The 19,725-nt window shown below is 38.9% G+C and overlaps 1 protein-coding gene across 5 annotated transcripts in view; it reads right to left on the minus strand.

Annotated features, from left to right (window-relative positions):
* Positions 1-19,725, minus strand: part of VEPH1 (ventricular zone expressed PH domain containing 1) — a 209,514-nt gene that overhangs the window by 170,093 nt on the left and 19,696 nt on the right. For all 5 annotated transcript variants that reach the window (XM_045852121.1, XM_045852120.1, XM_045852117.1 and 2 more), the window contains exons 3-4: positions 15,046-15,261; positions 4,933-5,107 (exon numbers count right to left, since the gene is read on the minus strand). In XM_045852121.1, coding sequence (XP_045708077.1) covers positions 4,933-5,107; positions 15,046-15,261 — 391 coding nt within the window. The remainder of the gene's footprint in view (positions 1-4,932; positions 5,108-15,045; positions 15,262-19,725) is intronic.

Below are 19,725 nucleotides of genomic sequence, written 5' to 3' on the forward strand. Positions count from 1 at the left end.
TTTATATGTTCCTTACTTCCCCTAATGAGTATTGTATGTTACCTGAGTTATTATGCAAAATGAGCCTAATAAAAGCAGGTATGGACGGTGGATCAGCGCGCTCCCCACTGGGGGGGTGGCCATTCTGTCCCTACTTCCCCACAGAAACTGGTTTGTCTCTGTGCATGTGTGTTTTTTCTCGCGTATTGTCGAGCCATCCACAGTGTGCCGTGGTCACTGCTAGCCGGTGACCCACGCGCAACAGTTTATCCGCATGATCTTGTGGCTGACTTGGAGCTATGGCTCACTGCCACTGCCCAGCATCAGAAAAGTATCATACTGCATATGGCTAGCCTGGGAAAAGATCAAAGTTCGTAATTCAAAGCTTGTTTTCTACCAAACATGTACCACTTTCATGCTATGGTAAAGTTAAACCATTGTAAGCTGGGTGTGGTCTGTACTATGATTTCATGATGTCTTGGTATCTGGAAATGAATGCCTTCCCATCCTTCCCAAACTTCCCCATTTTCTGCAGAATTGTGGCTACCTGTTCCAGTGTACTTCACTCATCATTTTTAAATCAGCTTATCATCTTTCATAGAAATCTTTGTGGGGATTTTATTAAAATTTCATTGCATTTATAGATTAACTTAGAGAAAATTGACACGGTTGCTACATCCAGGTTTCCCATCCATGAACATGGTTTATTGCTCTATTTGCTGATCTTTTATTTGATTACTTTCAATAAAATTTTATTATTTTATTTTCAGAAGTCATATGTCTTTTTCTCTAGGTATCTTTTATGTTGCTACTTTATTATTTTTAACATTACATTTTAATTTGCTGTTATTGGTGGATAGGAAAACAATGGTTTCTATAAACTGACTTCATTTTCAGCATTTTTTTCTGAAATTTCTCTTATTATGTTGAAGAATTAACTAGAGAGTTTTGGAATTTCTGATATGGTAATCATATATTTTAGAAATAATGATTATTGTCTCTGATTCTTATAACTAGTGTTACATACTGTCACAGTAGATAAAAGTTAATGTAGTGGCATTCTTGTTTCCTTTCTGACTTTAAAGGAGTGCTTTTAATGTCCAGAAAATGTCCAGCCATTGTTAATCTAATGAGAATGGTTTGCATGACATCAATGTAACTTGGCAGCCAAGGAAAGTGGACTGGAATGTGCATGCATGAACAATGAGACTTCACCGTACTATTCAGTGGGGGCAGTAGACACCGTTGAGTGAGCATGTGTACTGTGTGGCCATCACATTCAAAACGACTGAGAACAACAACGAATCTGAATCAAATTTTGCATTAAGCTTGAACATCCCTCCATGGAAACTATTCAGATGATTCAGAAGGCTGCAGCTATGGGCAATGGGTGATTGGCAGCTCCATTACAACAATGCACCCACTCATGCATCACCTCCCATGCAGAGTTTTTGGCAACACATCAAATCACCCAGGTGACTCAGCCCCCTTGCAGCCCAGATGTGGTGCCCTGTGACTTCTGGCTTTTCACAAAACTAAAATCACCTTTGAAATGTAAGAGATATCAGACCATTGATAAGGTTCAGGAAAATATGATGGGGCAGCTGATGGCAATTGGGATAACTGTGTGAGGTCCCAAGGTGCCTACTTTGAAGGGGACTGAGGAGTCATTATCCTGTGTACAATGTTTCTTGTATCTTGTATGTTCTCCAATAAATGTCTCTATTTTTCATATTACATGGATGGATACTTTCTGGACAGATCCCCATATATAGTGGTGAAACATTAGAAGTGTATAATAAATATGCTTTTAATCAGTTTAAGACATTTTCCAAAATTTCTAGTTTGTGATTTTTTTTTCATTAATGGGTACTGAAGTTTATGTTTACTGATCACATGATTTTTTCCCCCTTTAGTCTGCACTGTGGGGAATTCTGTTTGAATAGTAACCTATCCTTGCATTCCTGAGGTAAATTCAACTCAGTCATTATGAATTTTATAAAATGAGGATAATAATTGCTCCCTCATACCGTACTGGAAAAATTATATGGATTAAAACAGCATAAGACAATTTCTCCGTATCTAGTACAGAGAAATCACTCAACAAATGTGTACTATTTTTTTCTTTAAGCATTGCAAGAGCCATTTTGCTAAAATTTTTATTTGTGATTTGTTTATCTATGTTTACAATTGAGATCAGTCTGTATTTTCCTTTCTTATATTGTTCTCATCTGGTAGTGATATATGGCTATAACCAGCCCTGTAGAATTAGCTTCAGAATGTACTTCTTTTTAATTATTTGAAAAAGTTTAGATAAGATTGCAATTATTTTTTGTATGTCTTGTCTATAAAACTAAATGGGACAGTTTTCGTTTTTGTTTTTGTTTAGTGGGTTGATCTAAAAATACCAATTCGATTGCCTCATTTGATAGAGAAATGTTCAGGTTTTCTATCTCCTTAGCTCTCAAGCACAAATCAAGACAACACTCTGCTAATGCCTTTAATTCTTTCTCCAAAAGGAAGAACCTTGCACAATTTCCTTGTTACTGGAAGGGTTCAGACAATACAAAACAGACAAATAAAGTCTAAACAAAATGAATAAAATAAATATGTTTATATATAATATAAAACTAAACACATTGGGGATTCAAGCATTGTTTGGGTAACTGAGCTAAATCATGTGTAATGTCCCAACCTAAGATTTGACACTTTTATAATTCTAGCCTTGTTAAAACTCACATCAAACTAAGCAACTGTAAACTTTAACATTTTTTGTAGAAGTAGAAAAATGGAAGAATGAGGATTCAGATAATTTAAGTTGAGGAGGGGAGAAAACTGTAGGTAATGAAAAAAAAATCTTTCTGGTGTCTTCTAAGGCTGTTTGGTAGGATATGTCAATGACACAAATTTCCAGAGCAAAACTCTTACTACTCAGAGATAGCAAGATCACTGCTGCTTTGAAGCTCAAAGTTTGACGTGCTCATGTGATTGATTGTGAAGTTTTACAGACTTATCTGCCTTACAAATCTAAACCCTGAAATACGTAGCCCTAACCTTTTAGGTCAAATTGTCATTTATTTTATGGTAATTTTCATTGTGCCAGATTAAATAAACCAAATCATTTGTTTATTTCAAATGCTTGAAATGAATTAAGAAAGTGTATTTTGCATTTCAAAAGATTTCTTTGTCATTGAAAGTGCATTTCAAAAAAAAAAGTCCCAAATACATGACCTAAGTTCTTGGCAGCAACAGAGACAATTCATTATTTTTTTTCATATATCAGTTACTTACAAGTCTAACTACCATGGATTTAAAATGTGTGGTGTGTATAAGTGTTTGTAATTCCTATAAAATTTGTTCCAAATATGTAGCCAAAGTGGTGAAAAAAAACATAATTGTTTTTCCAGACTTAGCAAATTTAATATGTATAAAGTGAAATTAGCAATTCAATCCTGTAGCCAAGAGAATGATACTGACTAGTAATATTGATGACAAATCTTTCCAGGGGAGCACAGGGAGAGTGATAAACTTCTGCTGTCGTGGCTGGGGTTCAGACATATCTGGGCATCTGGCAGACGATTGGGGTGGCTGGTCAGTTGTCTGGGGGCTGGGAGTGGGGGACTCTTCTTGGCAATGTCTGGTACAATAAACAGAACCTCAGTCCTTGGCAGGCCACAGGCATATTGAGAACTGGAGGACGAATTCCTCTCTAGCCCAACTCTTGGGTTGATAGTGAAGCCCAGGGAAGAGGCAATTTTAGAAAACATAGAACTGTCTATTGACCACAAACTTGGTAATGCATTCTGGCACTGAGAGCAAGCAACCCTGTTCTGGGGCCTTTCTACCAAAATGGAACACTAAGGAGAAATCCAGGTGTTCTCCCTGACCCTGCCACATGGGATTAGTGGGCTGAGGACTGGTGGCTCCTGATCTTCAAGTGGAACAGCACAAGGGCAGAAGTGGGTAGTGTGGAGTGGGGTCTGCTCCTGGGACCTTGGTGGCAGTCGCAGTCACAGAGTTGGCTGGGCCCAGGGTGGCGGAGGGAGACACCACTACGGCATGCCATGCTGGGAAGCCCGGGAAGAACAGCAGCATAGGCGTGTGGGCTGGTCTGGACACCTCAGGAGGAGAGCACATGTAGAAAGGATTCCCTTGGGGATACCAAGAAATACTTTTTGTCTGGGAGCACTTTACTGGGTGCTCCCAGCCAAATACTTTGGCTGATGTTCGACTCGAGCATGTGGGGAGGGGTGTTAGTAAAATGTGGGCCCGAGACTCAGTTTTATTGATGAGCACCTCGAACACTTCAGTGCATATTAAATACTATACTTTTTTCTCATCTCAAATCCAAAAAAAGTTTTTTGATTTGAAACCAAAGGAAAAAACCCAAGACAAAGATAATATTTTGAGTGGACTAACTTGTTTTCTTTCATGCAAATGTAAAACAGTTAACAGAGGGTAACTGTTCACTCCTGATTTGAGTTTTTAGGATAGTATTTCATGCAATTACAAATCAGTCCCCAATCATGTTCACATTTATAAAGACTTTACACAGTTTCCTGCTTTCGGAAACCAGAGGAAGAAGAGGTTTTCCATCAGCCATCAAGAGCAGAGGGATACTTTTCACTCAGTGCAGACAGACAGGTTCACCATAGCCAGTCCACGAACAAGGTGACGAGAAGCATGGAAAACACAGTTCTCCAAACTGGGAGATGTAGAGTGAGAGGGAAGCTTACAAATTATCCGATGAGTCCAAATAAGCCATCTGCCCACTGAAAAGATGTAGACTCAACCAGCCCAAGTAATGTACCTCACCTATGTTCACAATTTAGCTAGTCGTAAAGCAGAGAATCAAAGGTACCCCTCAATACTCTAGGTCTCACTTTCCACAAACTGAAAATACTTTGAAACGACTCCTAAAACATTTCCCCACGCTCAGCCCTCACACCATACCTTGGAGTATGCTCTTGACTATCACCTCTGTGTGGTCAGCCAGGAGCTCGGCCTCGGTGATTGCAGCCAGGGACAGGTAGTTGGACATATTCCTGCAGAGTTCCTTGTTGCCTCTGTGGAGGAACTTCACGGCGATGGGGATGGCTAATGCCATCACCGGGGGCCGGTTGTAATTCTGAGGAAATGCGAGAAAACAACATATAGCAAGTGGCTCATTATTCGTTCATTCATTTACTCAGCCAAAAAAAAAATATTTCTTGAGCTAAGCTCTCAAAGTGCAGCTGTGAAAACAAAGGCTTTACCCTGTTTTCACTGTATTAGAGAACTCTTGTTCTTATCAGGGAGACTGAGAGCCATGAAAGGCAAAGTTCAAGGTACTAATGGAGCAAAGAAGGAGCACCTAATCCAGCCTTGCAGGGGCTGTCAAGAAAGACTTCATGGAGGAGGTGATGTCTTGGTTGTGGCCTAGTGGATGAATAGGAGATGGCTGGGTAACGGGAAGAAAAAGAGTGGACAGAAGGAAAAGCACATGTGGAGGCATAGAGGAGAGAGAGAGTGTGTGCATCTGGGGAACTGGGAACCGCTCAGTATGGATGGGGTGTGATGCATGTGGAGAAACTGGGGCGGGGAGGTAAGAGAAGGGGCTGGAGAGGTAAATGGGGGTGTAATTATGAATGGCCTGGCATGTCATGCTAAGCAGTTTGGACTTGATTATTAAGGTGATCAGGAGTCACTGATGAGAAAAATAACATCAGATTTATACTTGAGAAAACAACCCAAGGAATGCTGAAGAAATTGCTTTCTGGCTATCTTAAAAACTGAAGTGTCAGCTCATGAGATTCAGAAGAAAAAAACAAAGGAACATAGGCAAGGGAATTTTGGATTCTAAAATAATTCTGTTCTTGATTTACTTTGTGACTGAACATCAATATCTTATGTATAAAATAATGCTATCAGCATTTAAGTACCTTATTTGGGAATAATATTGGAAAAATACAAATTGTTTTCTTAAAAGTGAATGGTATATTTTCACTACCATAAACTTTCTTAAAAAAAGTATTTATTTCTAGAGAGAGAGGAAGAGAAGGAAAAAGAGAGGGAGAGAAACATCAGTGTGTGGTTACCTCTCATGCATACTCTACTGGGGACCTGCCCCACAACCCAGGCGTGTGCCCTGACTGGGAATTAAACTGGCTACCCATTGGTGTGCAGGCCCACGCTCAATCCACTGAGCTACACCAGCCAGGGACCATCAACTCCACCCCTGACTAAATATAAAGAAAACTTGCACAGTGCACAGCATGTTCAGGAAGCTGACTTTTTATTACATTAGAAATAAAAAGTTATTTTTCTCTAACTGTTCATGTAAAAAGTACTTATATCTTCCCACTTTAAATTATCCCCTGTAAAACCTCCCATAATTCTAGGTTTTTGGTTGGTGTTCAGTAAATATTTGTTTAATTAAATACTAATGGGAAACATGTAAGTCTATTGTTATAGCTGTCAGTGGGAACATAATGTGGTAGGAAAGGAGGCGAGGGTGGGGGATCCCACTGGCTCTTCTCCCTCTCACTGGCATCATCCAGTGACATGACTGCCCAGTAAGAGTCTAACGCCCCAGTGCCATTCATTTTCAGGGCCAGTCAATGGAGCAGGTGAGTTGTTACACACTTTTTAGCAGATTCCAACTTCCACAGCCATCATCTCAGGTACTTCTCACAAAGATGTTTCTGCTCTTGACTTTAAGGGTTAAATGACTCAGACATTGTCCAGAGAATCACATTTCCCGGTCCAAATGATGGGTTCAAGGATGGACAAGTTATCCAATTATAATTAAGGAGCTATTAAAGGGCTCTGTGAAAGAGATTCTGTTTTCCAATGGATTCAAAGCATTGAGAATGGAAGCTTGAGTAGCTGCCACCATTTCATGACCTCAGAAGGACAGAATTTATTTAAGATTCAAGGCAATATTGATCTATATGAGAGATAAGTTTAGAAAAACTGGGTTCAGGTGAGATCATTTGAGTTCCATGCATGAAGCTGTGCCTTAGACCAACTCAACCCCTAAATTGTTTTAGGTGAGCCAGGTAACTCTCTAGAACTTAAGTTTTTATTTCCTCCCAGGCCCTAGAAACAAAAATAGATAAACTCTGATAAACCCTTAATCCATTCCTGCAGTTTCACTCATGTTCAGGACTCAACAGTCAACCTGACTTCTGAGCAGAGAAAATAGATATTCCACAACCTAATCTGACATTGAACCATTAAGTCAGCCATATTGAAAGCTCTGACCCTATTCCTTGGTGACAAATCATGCTTACATAGCAGTTTCACTTACTGGTTTCTGCCCTAACTTCTTAGAGTTCCTAACACTATAAAACTATCAAAAAGGCCAAGGCCTGCCGCCTTACTTCTCTAATACTAGGCTGTGCTTTTATCTCCCCTCTCGGTGAATTTAACTGGGGCCTCATTGGACTAGACCATTATTGATATGATGAACTGTGGGACTCCCTGAGAGGCTGGCTGTGCCCCTCCTCTCACTTCAGCTTTGGAAGTCTGAGCATGTGCTTGGTCAGCCACCCAGAATCCTTTGGGTCCACTGAAGCTAACGTACACCAACAGATTTCTAAAAGGCTGGTGGACAATCAGTCATGCCAATCTACTCATCCACAGTCAGGGTATTTTCCAGGTCACAGCTGGGTATCCCTTTCACATTATTAGGATATCAGAAACCAGATTACTAACCAGAATCTCTACTCACGAGCTCAAGATCTGATCGGAGCAAAGGAGAATCCTGTGAGGTATTTCATCTGTGCCATGTGAAACCTAACCAAAATAACACTCCTGTACTATAACCAAATCACCATGTCTAGTGACTGGAACTTCATCAGATTCAGTCTCTACACGCTAGGCACAGCTGGATAAATGTGCCAAAATAATGACTCCACGGTGAACATCATCTTTTTGTTGATTTTCTCTTCAGACACACAGGCTTTAGGAAGGCCAATTCATGTGTCCATTTTCTCTATTATAATCATATTCTACCTCTGCTCCCTTGAGGTTCTATTCATATTACCTCACTTAGAGCATTAGATGCTTTTCAATCCTACCTGTACAATTTCTTGGGTTGTTCCTAGAGACAGCCAATTTCTCCATTATGTGTAGACTTTTGCAAATTTAACTTTTAGATGACACATTTTTGTTCCAGTGATAGCAGGTCAAATATCCTCATTTCGAGAATAGAACACAATCAAACAATTCTTCTCAGAGTTCCTCAGAGCTTCCAATGAACTGCTGGCCCGTGTTTATTTTATCTCCTCTGAGTCCTTGGCGAGAACAACTTGCAGCTAGAGAGGTACACAGCTTCCATTAGAGGTCTACGTCTTCAAGCACATCTACCTGTAACTTGCTAAGAAACCACAGGTAGTGGCATTGGGAAGTAGAACTCAGGTGTTTCCAACTAATTGTGGACACAGGCAGGCACAGTGAAAGGTCAATATAATTCAGTATTCCCAGCAACTATTGTTTTTGCACTTTGGACATGAACTAACACTTGCCAGCAATAATGAAATAACGGGCTGTCTTAGCCAATTTGATCATATACTTTTTCCACAGTTCTAGATGTTCTTGAGAAAAAAAGCAGGCAGTTATTAACGTCTGTAAAGTATGGTTCCAAGGGAAACATATAAAATCCCCTAAAAAATGTATAATGTCATTATGGGGAAAAAAACTTTAACACACTCAATTTTTCTGTTTTCCTCCCACAAAGGCCATCTAAAAATCTCTTAAATGACAGGAGAAGTGAAACATTATGCAAAGAGCAAGCAGTTCATATAAACACTAAGGAATTGCAACCCAAGGCTCACACAACCTCTAAACAGTGTCTAGACAATTCCTAGTGTGTCAAGAAGTCATGGGCACCGCTGACAGCAACAGGATGTGAGTAAGGGGCTGGGAGGCCAAGATAAGGCTGGACGGACATGGGCCCTGGGACCCGATAGGTACTATTCAACCTCCTGTGCTCTCGAGTGAAGTGAAAGGAGTCGCTAATGCAGTAGATCTGAGGCCCATGCAACTGTTTTACCACTAGGATTCTTTAGATCATGGGAATGCTGATGGTACACGTGCCAAGAAAGGCCTATGACTACTTGTGCAAATAAACCACTTTAGCAGCAGCCGTTAACGCCAGAGTCTATGATAGACCTTGCCCCGCAGTGCAGACGTGAGCATGTTGGTATGTGTATCATCTTACATACAACTCAGTGCCCAGCACTCAGGGAATGAGTTCAGGGGAGTACAGGGTAGAAATAAAGACGTGTTCACGGGGACAGTTATAACTCTCTGGAGAAGCAAAACAAGAGGCCCTTGTTCTACAGATGCCAAGAATTATATTTCTTAACTAGATTAGCACCAATTTGAGCTTTTGGTGGAGATTTTCCTTTTGAAAATGTACTTTGGGAACGTTTCCCAGTGTTTTAAAATTGAAAAGAATAAAGCCAAGTAGAAGAGATATTTATCTGACATGATAGCAACTAAAAAGCTCTTTGGCTCTCAGGCCTTGAATTCAAGTAAGAGCTGCAAAAGAGTAGTCTCAAGAAATAGTAAACATCATTTATTAAAATAGTTATACAATGCATCATTGATCAGACAATCAAACGAAATTTGAATTTACATATAAAATGTTTTGTTCTTAGTAGCATGGCTATACATAAAATCTATATGGCACATACTGTTAAGTTTTCCCAGTGTGTTTTCTGACATGTATTAAGAGAGAGGGTCTCAGGACCCTGGGGGTTTGCTGCAGTCTCCTCCCATTTCACACCACTGTCTCATGTCTCATTAACTGAGGAGTAAGTACTTTGGCCCACTCTGGGAACAGGGTGGCTGTTGTGGAAGCCAGGAAACAATCATGTCTCTTGAACTATTTGTTCATTCATTCATTCACTCATTCATTCATCCAGTAAATATTATTTTGAGCACCCACTGTGTGTCACTCACTTGTTCTAGGTGCTGAGACTACATTAGTGAATAAAAAAGGCCTTATATTTTGGGGATGGGGAGATAAGCAATGAACAATGGCTGTAACAAATAATTAAATGAATAGCCTCTTACAAAGTGTTGAGTGCTATTTTAGTCTTCCATGGGTGATGCTGATGATGACATTAATCCAAGTCAATACTTATGAAGCAATTTCTGTATCCTAAAGATTTTATGTCTATTTTAAAAAATGTCTATTTATTTAATACTGACATCAAACTTACGAGGCAGCTACTCTTGTCACTGGCATTTTACAAATGAAGGCGCAAAAAGATTAATTTGCTCAAGATCACACTGCAAGTAAATGGTAGAGTGGGGTTGTCTATTGAATGTCTATTGAATGACTGAGGTTGGGTTTATGTCCTAAACCCACACAAGCAGTCCTGCCTCTAGGAGTTGTGTTGGAAATGCTCTCAAAGCTGTCCGAGGCACTTTGCACACAATGCTAATCAGGGACTGATTTTGAATTCTCATGAAACATTAGCTGGGGAAGAAGAAATAAGAAAATTGAAGTGTGGCATCAAAAAGAATGGTCAATGGGGTCCTTCTAAAGAAGAAATACTGGTACTTTCTGATTTTCCAACAGTAGATTTGGGGATTATTCCTGTTCTTCCCTCCAGATAACCCCCTTGGGCAATCTTCCTCTTCATAGGGGTCATCAACAGTGTGGGCGGAGATGAGAAAGAGATAAAATGCACAGCCGACTTGACAACAGCTCTGCCAAGTGATTTGGTTAGAAAAGAGGCTGAAACTGCTCTAGAATTTCATTTTGTTACATCAGCTATGTCAATGTACCTTGAGGTGCCTTTTAATTTTTTTTAACCTTCTCCAGGTTTGGATTTATCCTGGATTATAATGTGCTTTGTAGAGGGCATCTTCCCCCTCATAATGTTTCCAGGGGCAAAGCAATGGGCATTGGACAACTCTACACAAAAGCCTGGTCAGAGGGAGCTGTGGTTGGAAATTGGCACTTCTGGATAGTGGCTCAACCATACAGGGAGATTGCTTTTATAATAAAAGATGCTCTTCCTGAGCAACGAGTTTGTTATGCCCATTTTACAATAGTCAGAACAGAGGCTTAGAGAGATAAAATGAATGATCTTTGATTCATACAAGACAAATAGCATCTGACTATAAGGCCCTCAAGCTCTGAAGCTCTTTGCCATTCCACCTCTCAGCATCTCCTAAGGCCATCAGAATGTCAAACTGGAGGTGCTCTGGTCCATCCTTTGTTTTCTAGATGACAGTTTGAGAGACTTGTCTAAGGACTCAGGATGGGTTTGTAGAAGGAGCTTCACCCAGCCCCGGCTGGTGTGGCTCAGTTGATTGGAGTGTCCTCCTGTAAACCAAAGGGTTGCAAGTTCGATTCCTGGTCAGGTCCTATGCCTAGGCTGTGGGTTCTTCCCCTACTGATGTTTCTCTCCCTGTCTCTCTCCCTCCTTTCCCCTCTCTCTAAAATCAGTTAAGTTTGTCCTCACCTTATCATCCAAGGCAAGAGAAAGCAGAACTCAGAAGTGCATGCTGCATACCTGTACTGGTTTTATACTGAGGAATGTCTAGAGGGTGAATTCTGGGATTTTATATTATTTTAAGGTTAATTTAGGAACCAACAAAAGAAAGGATTCAATACAGAAATTGGCAAAAGTAGGTTTACAGTTGTGAGTGTGTGCAACACAGTTTATTCTTGTATTAACATTTATTAATTATTGTGTTACTTATTTGTACAAATGTGAATCTACTTTTGCCTACCACATATAATTACTCATTAAAAGAGGAATAGGAATGGTCCCTTGGGGTAGGTTGGTGTATAAGTTTAAAAAGGTAATTTGGGGGAAAATAAGACTAATTTTTTTTGTGTGTGTGAGTGAACATATTTATGTTTACAATGACAGTGAAGTGCCCAGAAAAAAAAATTGAGTGAAATGGGCAAGGGTGTGCAAAGCACTGATGGGGCCTGGCTTGATGCTGAGGTTGCTTATCTGGGGAGAAGGGGTGGGTAGAGAGGAAATCACTCTCTCTCTCTCCTTTTCTTTTTTTTTTTTTTTGGCTGTGGTGCAAGCTAAAAATGCTAAGGATGGCTTTTGACAGTGATCTATACTGAAATAACAGCATAGAACATGAGTCATCTGGACTTATACATGGTTCCCACAAAAACCCAAATGATAAGCAGGGTAAAATCATCTTTTCAGTATTTACTATAGTTCTCCTGAAAATCTGATGAAAGCCAAATGCTAGCGCTGAGACCACAGCCTTGCCTGCGGTTCTGGAGCTGACTTTCTGGGATCACAACCTCAGGGGTGGCCGGGACGAATCGCTGACCCTTGCTGAAAGGCGAGTTTCCCTTTAGGGCTTCCTGCCTTCTCCTATAAAACCTTCTGCCTCCTTGGAGGGCGCACCAAGGACACCCTGTGCCCACAATGGCTCTACAGGCTGGTGTTCCTTGTCCTTTTCAACCAAGAGGCCTATCCCTTTGCTCGTTTCTCAGTCTCTTTCCAAAATATCAGTGTTCGTCCTCGGGACCCTGTTCTCAACAATCTTACAAGCTCATTTCCACTGAATCACTGAGTCCTTGACCAGCAGTAAGTTTAGCCTTTTTATTTCTCAGAAGCGTTTGCTGCCTTCTCTCCCACCCCACCCCCAACTTTTAAGTAGGAGACATAACCCCTTACCCAGAATGAAACATCCGTTTGTATTAAAGTTTAGGGCATTTGGGATGGGCAGCCTGCTTTTCTGTCTTGGTCTTATTTCACAAATCTGGACTTTTACACATGCTGTTTTTTTTTTTTCTTGGAACGTTCTCTCAATCCATCAGTGAAATTCCTAATTACTGTCCAAATGTGATCTCCATCCAGAATATCTTCCTGACTCTCTAGAACTGCACTACCCCAGGAGCCACTCCCCACGGGAAGCCCTTGAGCACCTGAGAGGCTGAGTACTCCAAAGCGAGACATGCTCAAACACACGCCAGATTTGTAAGATTTAGTATGGGCTGGCCAAAAAGTTCATTTGGGTTTTTCGGTAAGATGGCTCTAGTAGCGCTTAGTTGTCTTTAACTTCATTCGAAACAGTTTTATTAGATTGTATCATGACAGCTGTCATATCAACATGCATTTTAAAAAACACATAAAAATTGGTGGATTTTTGTGTAGCCATATTAATATTGGAGGGGGAAGATAATATACACCATTTTTAGCATATTATGCTTTTTTATTTCAAGAAAGGTAAACATGCAACTGAAAAGCAAGAAAAGATTTGTACAGTGTATGGAAAAGGTGCTGTGACTGATCAAATGTGTCAAAAGTGGTTTGTGAAGTTTTGTGCTGGAGATTTCGGACTGGATGATGCTCCACGGTTGAGTACACCAGTTGAAGTCGATAGCGATCAAATTGAGACATTCATTGAGAACAATCAATTTTATACCACATGGGAGATAACTGACATACACAAAATATTCAAATCAATAAAGTTATTGGTGAAAATGAAAAATCTGTCTTTTATCTTATAGAAAAAAATCATATGAACATTTTGGTCAACCCAATATTTAAAAAAGTAAAGTATCTAATTAATTTTAATATAGATTACATGCTGAAATAATAATATTTTGGATATACTGAGTTAAAGAAAACACATTAGCACAAATCAGTTTCATGTGTTTCTTTGTACTTTTTCATGTTGCTACTGGAGAATTTCAAATGACATAGGTGGCTGGCGTCTGTGGCCTGCTGGGCGGCACTGTTCTGGAGTCTAGACCAGTGGTTTTGAAATTGTAATGGGAGCTAAAGAGTACAGCTGATTTGTGGGTTTCGGTTTGAAAGTCCCTGGAGTGGCACTTTGGCATCAATAATCTGCTTCTGATGTATGTTAATAACATATTCAAGATAACCAATGAAGAACAGATTTATTAGTTCTTTGTGGTTATATCCAAGCAACATTAATATCTCATTAATTTTATTGAAATCCCCATTTCCTCCCCTCTCATCCTTAACCCTAGAGATAAAAAACAAAACAAAACAAAATTTAAAAAACAGTGTGAGAGTGTGTGTAGGGTCTTCTGTTCAGTTGGCCAGTCCCTGGACTGAATATGAAATATGCTCCAGTTAAGCATAGACAACTGTGAGAAAAAAAATAAGAGAAGAAATGAAACTAACATTAGCTGCCACACACGGTGCTAGACGTAGTCAGAATTCCCTGGACTGTGCTTAGAGGAACCACAGTCCTGAGGGCTGTTCACATATGATGTGTTAGAGGTGGGCTGGGGGAGAAACTTCATGGTCAAATCGGAGTAGAAAATGTGGTACTAAACAGCTGGCTTTCTTCATTCCAGGACTTTCCAGAGACATTAACATACTATGAAGCACTGGGATAGCTCAAAAGGGAAATACTGAGTTCAGTGTTTACCAACTTATTTGATCACAGGATTCTCTCTGGAGAAACACCTTTCACCACCACTGGATGGTAAAATCTGTCTCAGACACTGTTGCTTCATCTGCATTTTACCAGGAGGAAACTGTGGTTTAGGAAGTTAAGCGTCCTGCCCAACACTTCAATCTCACATAATTGTGTTGTGGCTGCGCCAAAATTCCAAAATGATGTTTATGCCAGAGGAAAGAATTTAACGTGATCAGAACAGGCAAATATTATTATGGAGAATTCACAATGCACATAGAAATGCACTTAAAAATGAGTTAATTCTCCTCACACATGCCAAACTCATTGCCCCTCAGTTCAGACTCCACTCCCGTTTTTAGTCTCCTTGGATGAAAGAGGCCTTCTTTTTTGCATTTTCCAGTATTCCTCGTGTAAATCTGGGCACACATTGCTTTATTGTCAGCTTTTCATATGTACATGTCTTATCTCTCCAAACAAATTAGAGCTTGCTGTGGTTTTCCTTTGAACTCCTCACAGGGCATCTTGCATATAGTAGGTTTGTTAATGACCAGCCTGTCTGGGTTAGCTATTGATGGTTTGTGGTATCTTTTGACAGTAGCCAAACACTACAGAAACATTGGCTCTTGGTTCAGAGACATTACGTGTTCACCTAAACTGCCAAGCCAGTATCAAATAGCACCGACATACCTGTAAAATGCAGCTCATGATATCAGAGGCGATTTTTGCATGGGGAGTGTCTTCATCTTTCCCAGAGGTTCTCAGGTTGTGTTCCAGGCAGGAGTCCCAGAGCGCCACAAGGGCCTTCGCGTGCTTTTCAATGGACTCTGTCTCTCTGATGGCTGTTGTGATTCTTGTGATGCAGATTTCAACCACTGCCTGATCATTGTTGTTGGTTTGGTAATCCTATTTAGAAGAAAACCTTCATGTTAAATAATACTCTGGAAAGTTATCCGTCAAAGGCAGGACAAAATACAAACTGAGTCATTTAGCAAACAGACGCGCAAAACCGTGTGCTGGGGGTGAGGTTGTAAAGCCCAATAGGACATGCCTTCTTCAGAGACGGGGAGCCTGTGGAAGGGGCAGGGTTGGAGCGCTGCTCAGGTGGAGCAGGCCCCTGCGTCCCAGAGACACAGAGAAGGAGTGAGAGTCCAAAGGAGCTTAATTATTCACTTGCAAGTGGGTTTAGTCTTCAGGCTATTTCAGTTTCTAAGTCCATTATTATTATCATTATTATTTTACTCTGACATTTCAGTAACTTTTGTGAAATATTTCAAGTTACCTTCCAATTTCTCCTCATACGCTTTCTCTCTCTGTACACAATAGAACAGATCATTTCATCTTTTTTTTTCCAAACAACTACCAAATCCATTTTAACTTTCCCCAACTCAATTTCCCTACATTCCTCTTATTTTAATTCTTCCTCAGATCTTTATTGAGAGATGATATGACCCTTCAAAACATCTAAACTTGCCCTGGCTGGCGTAGCTCAGTGGATTGAGCGCGGGCTGCGAACCAAAGTGTCGCAGGTTCGATTCCCAGCAAGGGTACATACCTGGGTTGCAGGCCACAACCCCCAGCAACCGCACATTGATGTTTCTCTCTCTATATATCTCCCTCCCTTCCCTCTCTAAAAAAAATAAAAAATAAATAAAATCTAAAACAAAACAAAACAAAATCTAAACATGAAAACTAGGCCTACTGCTTTAATGTGGAGATTGGTCTGATTGTGAACTCCACGTGGTGGACTGGATCCCACACCAGCATGTGCCTTCTGACAGGAGGTGATGGGGCTTCCTACCCCAGCGAGCTCCAGCTCCAGTGCAAACTCCATTGCTGACAACCTTTTCATACTGCTACAACTAATGCTGCAGAAGCCATCTTATGCATGAAGCCCTCTCCACACTGTAGACTAATTTGAGCCTAGGTTCCCCAGAAGTGGAAATTTCTGAGGCAAAGTACAAAAACGTTTTTTAAGGTTCACGATACATTCTGCCCAACTATTTTCCTTAAAGTCTTACTGATTCATATTCCCATCAACTGGGTGAAAACATACTCTGCCTATTGTACTTTTGCAAGAAAAAAGTATCTTTGTTTTGCTAAAGTGATCAGCGAAAAACAATACCTCATTGCTGTTTTACTTGGAATTTCCTTGATCAGAAGAAAGATTGAATATTTTGTCATGTTTATTGGCCATTTGTATTTCCTCCTTTGGAAATGCCCACTGTATTCTTCTGTTTATTTTTCCTTAGTTGATTCCATTTTTTTTTTTTTTTGGTTCTTCTGTGGTGCAATATCTTTTTCTTGGGAGGATGTTAAGTCAACATTTGGCATATTGCTTGGGAATGTGTCTCCATGCTTCAGTATTTTTGGATTTTTTTTTTGTTGCTATTTATTGACACACTAAGTTTTTAGGTGCTCAAATATGTCAATCTTTGGGGATTTTATTGTTTTTCCTTCTTTAAATTGGAAATTTAAGTTATTTATGATTACGGATTGAAATATAGAGCTGAGGAAATGAAACCATAATGTATCATATAGAGGTGAACAATACAAAAGATGAAGAGGAATGGAAGATAAAATAGGATAGAATATAAAGAATATAAGGGCAAAATTTTTGTTGGCTTTGTTCACTACTATATTTCTAATACCTAGAATATTGCTGAAAGATAGAAGACAAATAAATACCTGTGGAATACCTATATGAATAAATAAATAAGATGTACAGAAGGAGAGAATGGATGGAAAAGATAATATTTGATATAATATTTTAAAACTTTCCAAAATTGATTAAAAGCATAAAACTCAAAGTCACAATAGACAATGAGGATTGAGTAGGAAAATGCAAATAAAATGGTGTCTAGAGGTATAATAGAACCATGGACCTCTAGACACAGAGAAAATAATATAAAAGAAAAGACAGATCACTATTAAAAAATGACAAGTAAACTAACAGTAGATTTCATAACAGCAATAGTGGAAATTGCTGAGAAATAAAGATTGCCAATCTAGAAATTTATATCCAGGTAAGTACCATTCAAAATTAAGAGCAAAATGATAAACAATGTTTCAAAAAATAAACATCGAGACTTTGTCACTAATAGATCTTTATGAAAGGGACTTTTAAAATGTACCCTTCAGAAAGTGAAAATTTGAGTTCAAAAGTATGATCAGAAAAGAAACAGGAAAGTATTAGGTACTAGAAGTGAACATTGGCTGAATTTTTAAAAAATCGATAATTTAAAAAAATAGTTTCTGGGGAATTAAACAAAATGGAATAAAAGTGTTGCTTAAGAATGAGATGGGCATTTAAGTCTTCCAAGGTCCTTATAGTAAAAGGAGAACAAAGCTATTGAATAACTTTAGATATAGTTATTGCAATTCTACAAATGTAAGAAGGCATGAATCATGAGATCTTCTATTACGAAGGAAGAGAAAAGACTGTCAATTAAGTTGTGAGTTACATTATGCCTTACAAAGAATTCTACAAAAATATGAATTGATGGTACTAGCCTCTCATTTCTCTGCAATTTCTTTTATCTCTTTCAAGGGAATTGCCTTTTTCTCCTATTTTCCATTGTATTACTTACTGTAGTTTGATAGACCATCTTTTATCAATATCTTAGTAACAAAAAAGTAAGTTCTCTTTTAGTTTCTACAAAATTCTTCAGTTATTGTTTTGTAATTTATGATAAACTCTTAAGACAGATCCTGGCACATGGTGAGCACTACATACGTATTAGCTACTATTGCTTATTCAGATGAGCCTTAAACTATGTTACAGTGGAAGTCTCAACCACTTCAACCAACTAGCATCACTCAGTTCACATTCTTTGACTAGAATGCAATACCATTTTAACTTAACAACAAAAAGGTTACAAAAATTGTTTGGAAAAGTAAAACACAAACTTCTAAATCACTTATGGGTCAAAGAGGAAATCAAAATCAAAATAAGAAAGTATTCAGAGTTTATAATGAAAATACTATATCTCAAAAGCTTGTGGGATTAAGCTACATGGGTCTTATGGTTATTAATGCTTTTATTAGGAAATAAGAAAGTAAAAAATATCAGTAAGCTAATAATACACTTGAGGGGATTAGAAAAAGAATATAAAATATAACCAGAGAAAGAACAAAGAAGAAACTAGTAAACATTAATAAAGTTAGTGAAAGATATAAAGATCCCATATAGATGATTAATGAACTAAAAGCTTTTTAAATCAGATAAAGCTCTGAAAATACTAATAAAAAAAAGTGAAAATGTACATTTAAATACAGATGCAACAGAATACAAAACAAGAACAATGCAAATAACTTTATGCCAATGAATTTGAAAACTCAGATAAAACATATGATTTTCTAGAAAATATTTTTACCAAAAGTGACTAAAGTAACCTTCCCCCCACTTTCTTCAAATAAATTGAATCTTTCAATTTTCTCCAAATAAATTAAATCAATAGTTTAAAAATTTACTTTAAAAAAACCCAAAACAAGACAAATCTCATGGTACCCAGAGTGTTTTACAGTTTTCTGTGAAATCAAGGAATAGATCACCACGATCTTATAAAACTGTTATAGACAATAGAAATGTGGAGAAATTTCCCAAATCATTTTATGAGACTAATACATGTAAGTTGATGCCAAGCCAGGGAAAGACAGTAGAAGAAAGGATAATCAGGCCAATCTCATCAGTTCCAAAACCCCTTAGAAATAGCAAACCAAATCTGGAAATGTATTAAAATAAAAGTCAAATTTCATTTTATCCCATGAATGCAAAAATCTATTAGTGAAATTCAGCACATTAACAGATTAAAAGGAGAAAAGAAGATGCTTTCAAAAGGGCAGAAAAAGCAGTTGATAAAATTAAACAATTCTTAGAAAAATGGGAATAAAAGGGAACCTCCTTAGTCTGATAAAAGGTCCTAACTAAAAGCCTGGGGCAAACATCACACTTACATTGAAAAGTCAGAAAACTTCCTTTAATGAATGAGAAAAGGATTTCTATTATCCCCTGCTTATTCAACATTATTCTGGAGTGCTAGTCAGGACAGTGAGACAGAGACATCATATAAAAGGCAGAAGAATTAGAAAGGAAGAAACACAGGGACTTCTGGCCAAGATGGAGGCGTAGGTAGACACACTGTGCCTTCTCGCACAACCAAAAGGAGGACAACAACAATTTAAAAATACAAAACAACCAGAACTGACAGAAAACTGAACTTTATGGAAGTCCGACACCAAGGAGTAGAAGTAGACACATTCATCCAGACCGGTAGGCAGGGCGGAGTTGGGCGACTGGGCGGAGAGGGGTCACGGCAAAGTGGTGGCTGGTGGACCCAGCGAGGCGGTGGATCATGAAGAAGCACGGCG

Source organism: Phyllostomus hastatus, unplaced genomic scaffold (genome assembly GCF_019186645.2).
Source record: "Phyllostomus hastatus isolate PE091 unplaced genomic scaffold, TTU_PhHast_1.1 phas_contig_86, whole genome shotgun sequence".
NCBI classification, from domain to species: Eukaryota; Metazoa; Chordata; class Mammalia; order Chiroptera; family Phyllostomidae; genus Phyllostomus; species Phyllostomus hastatus.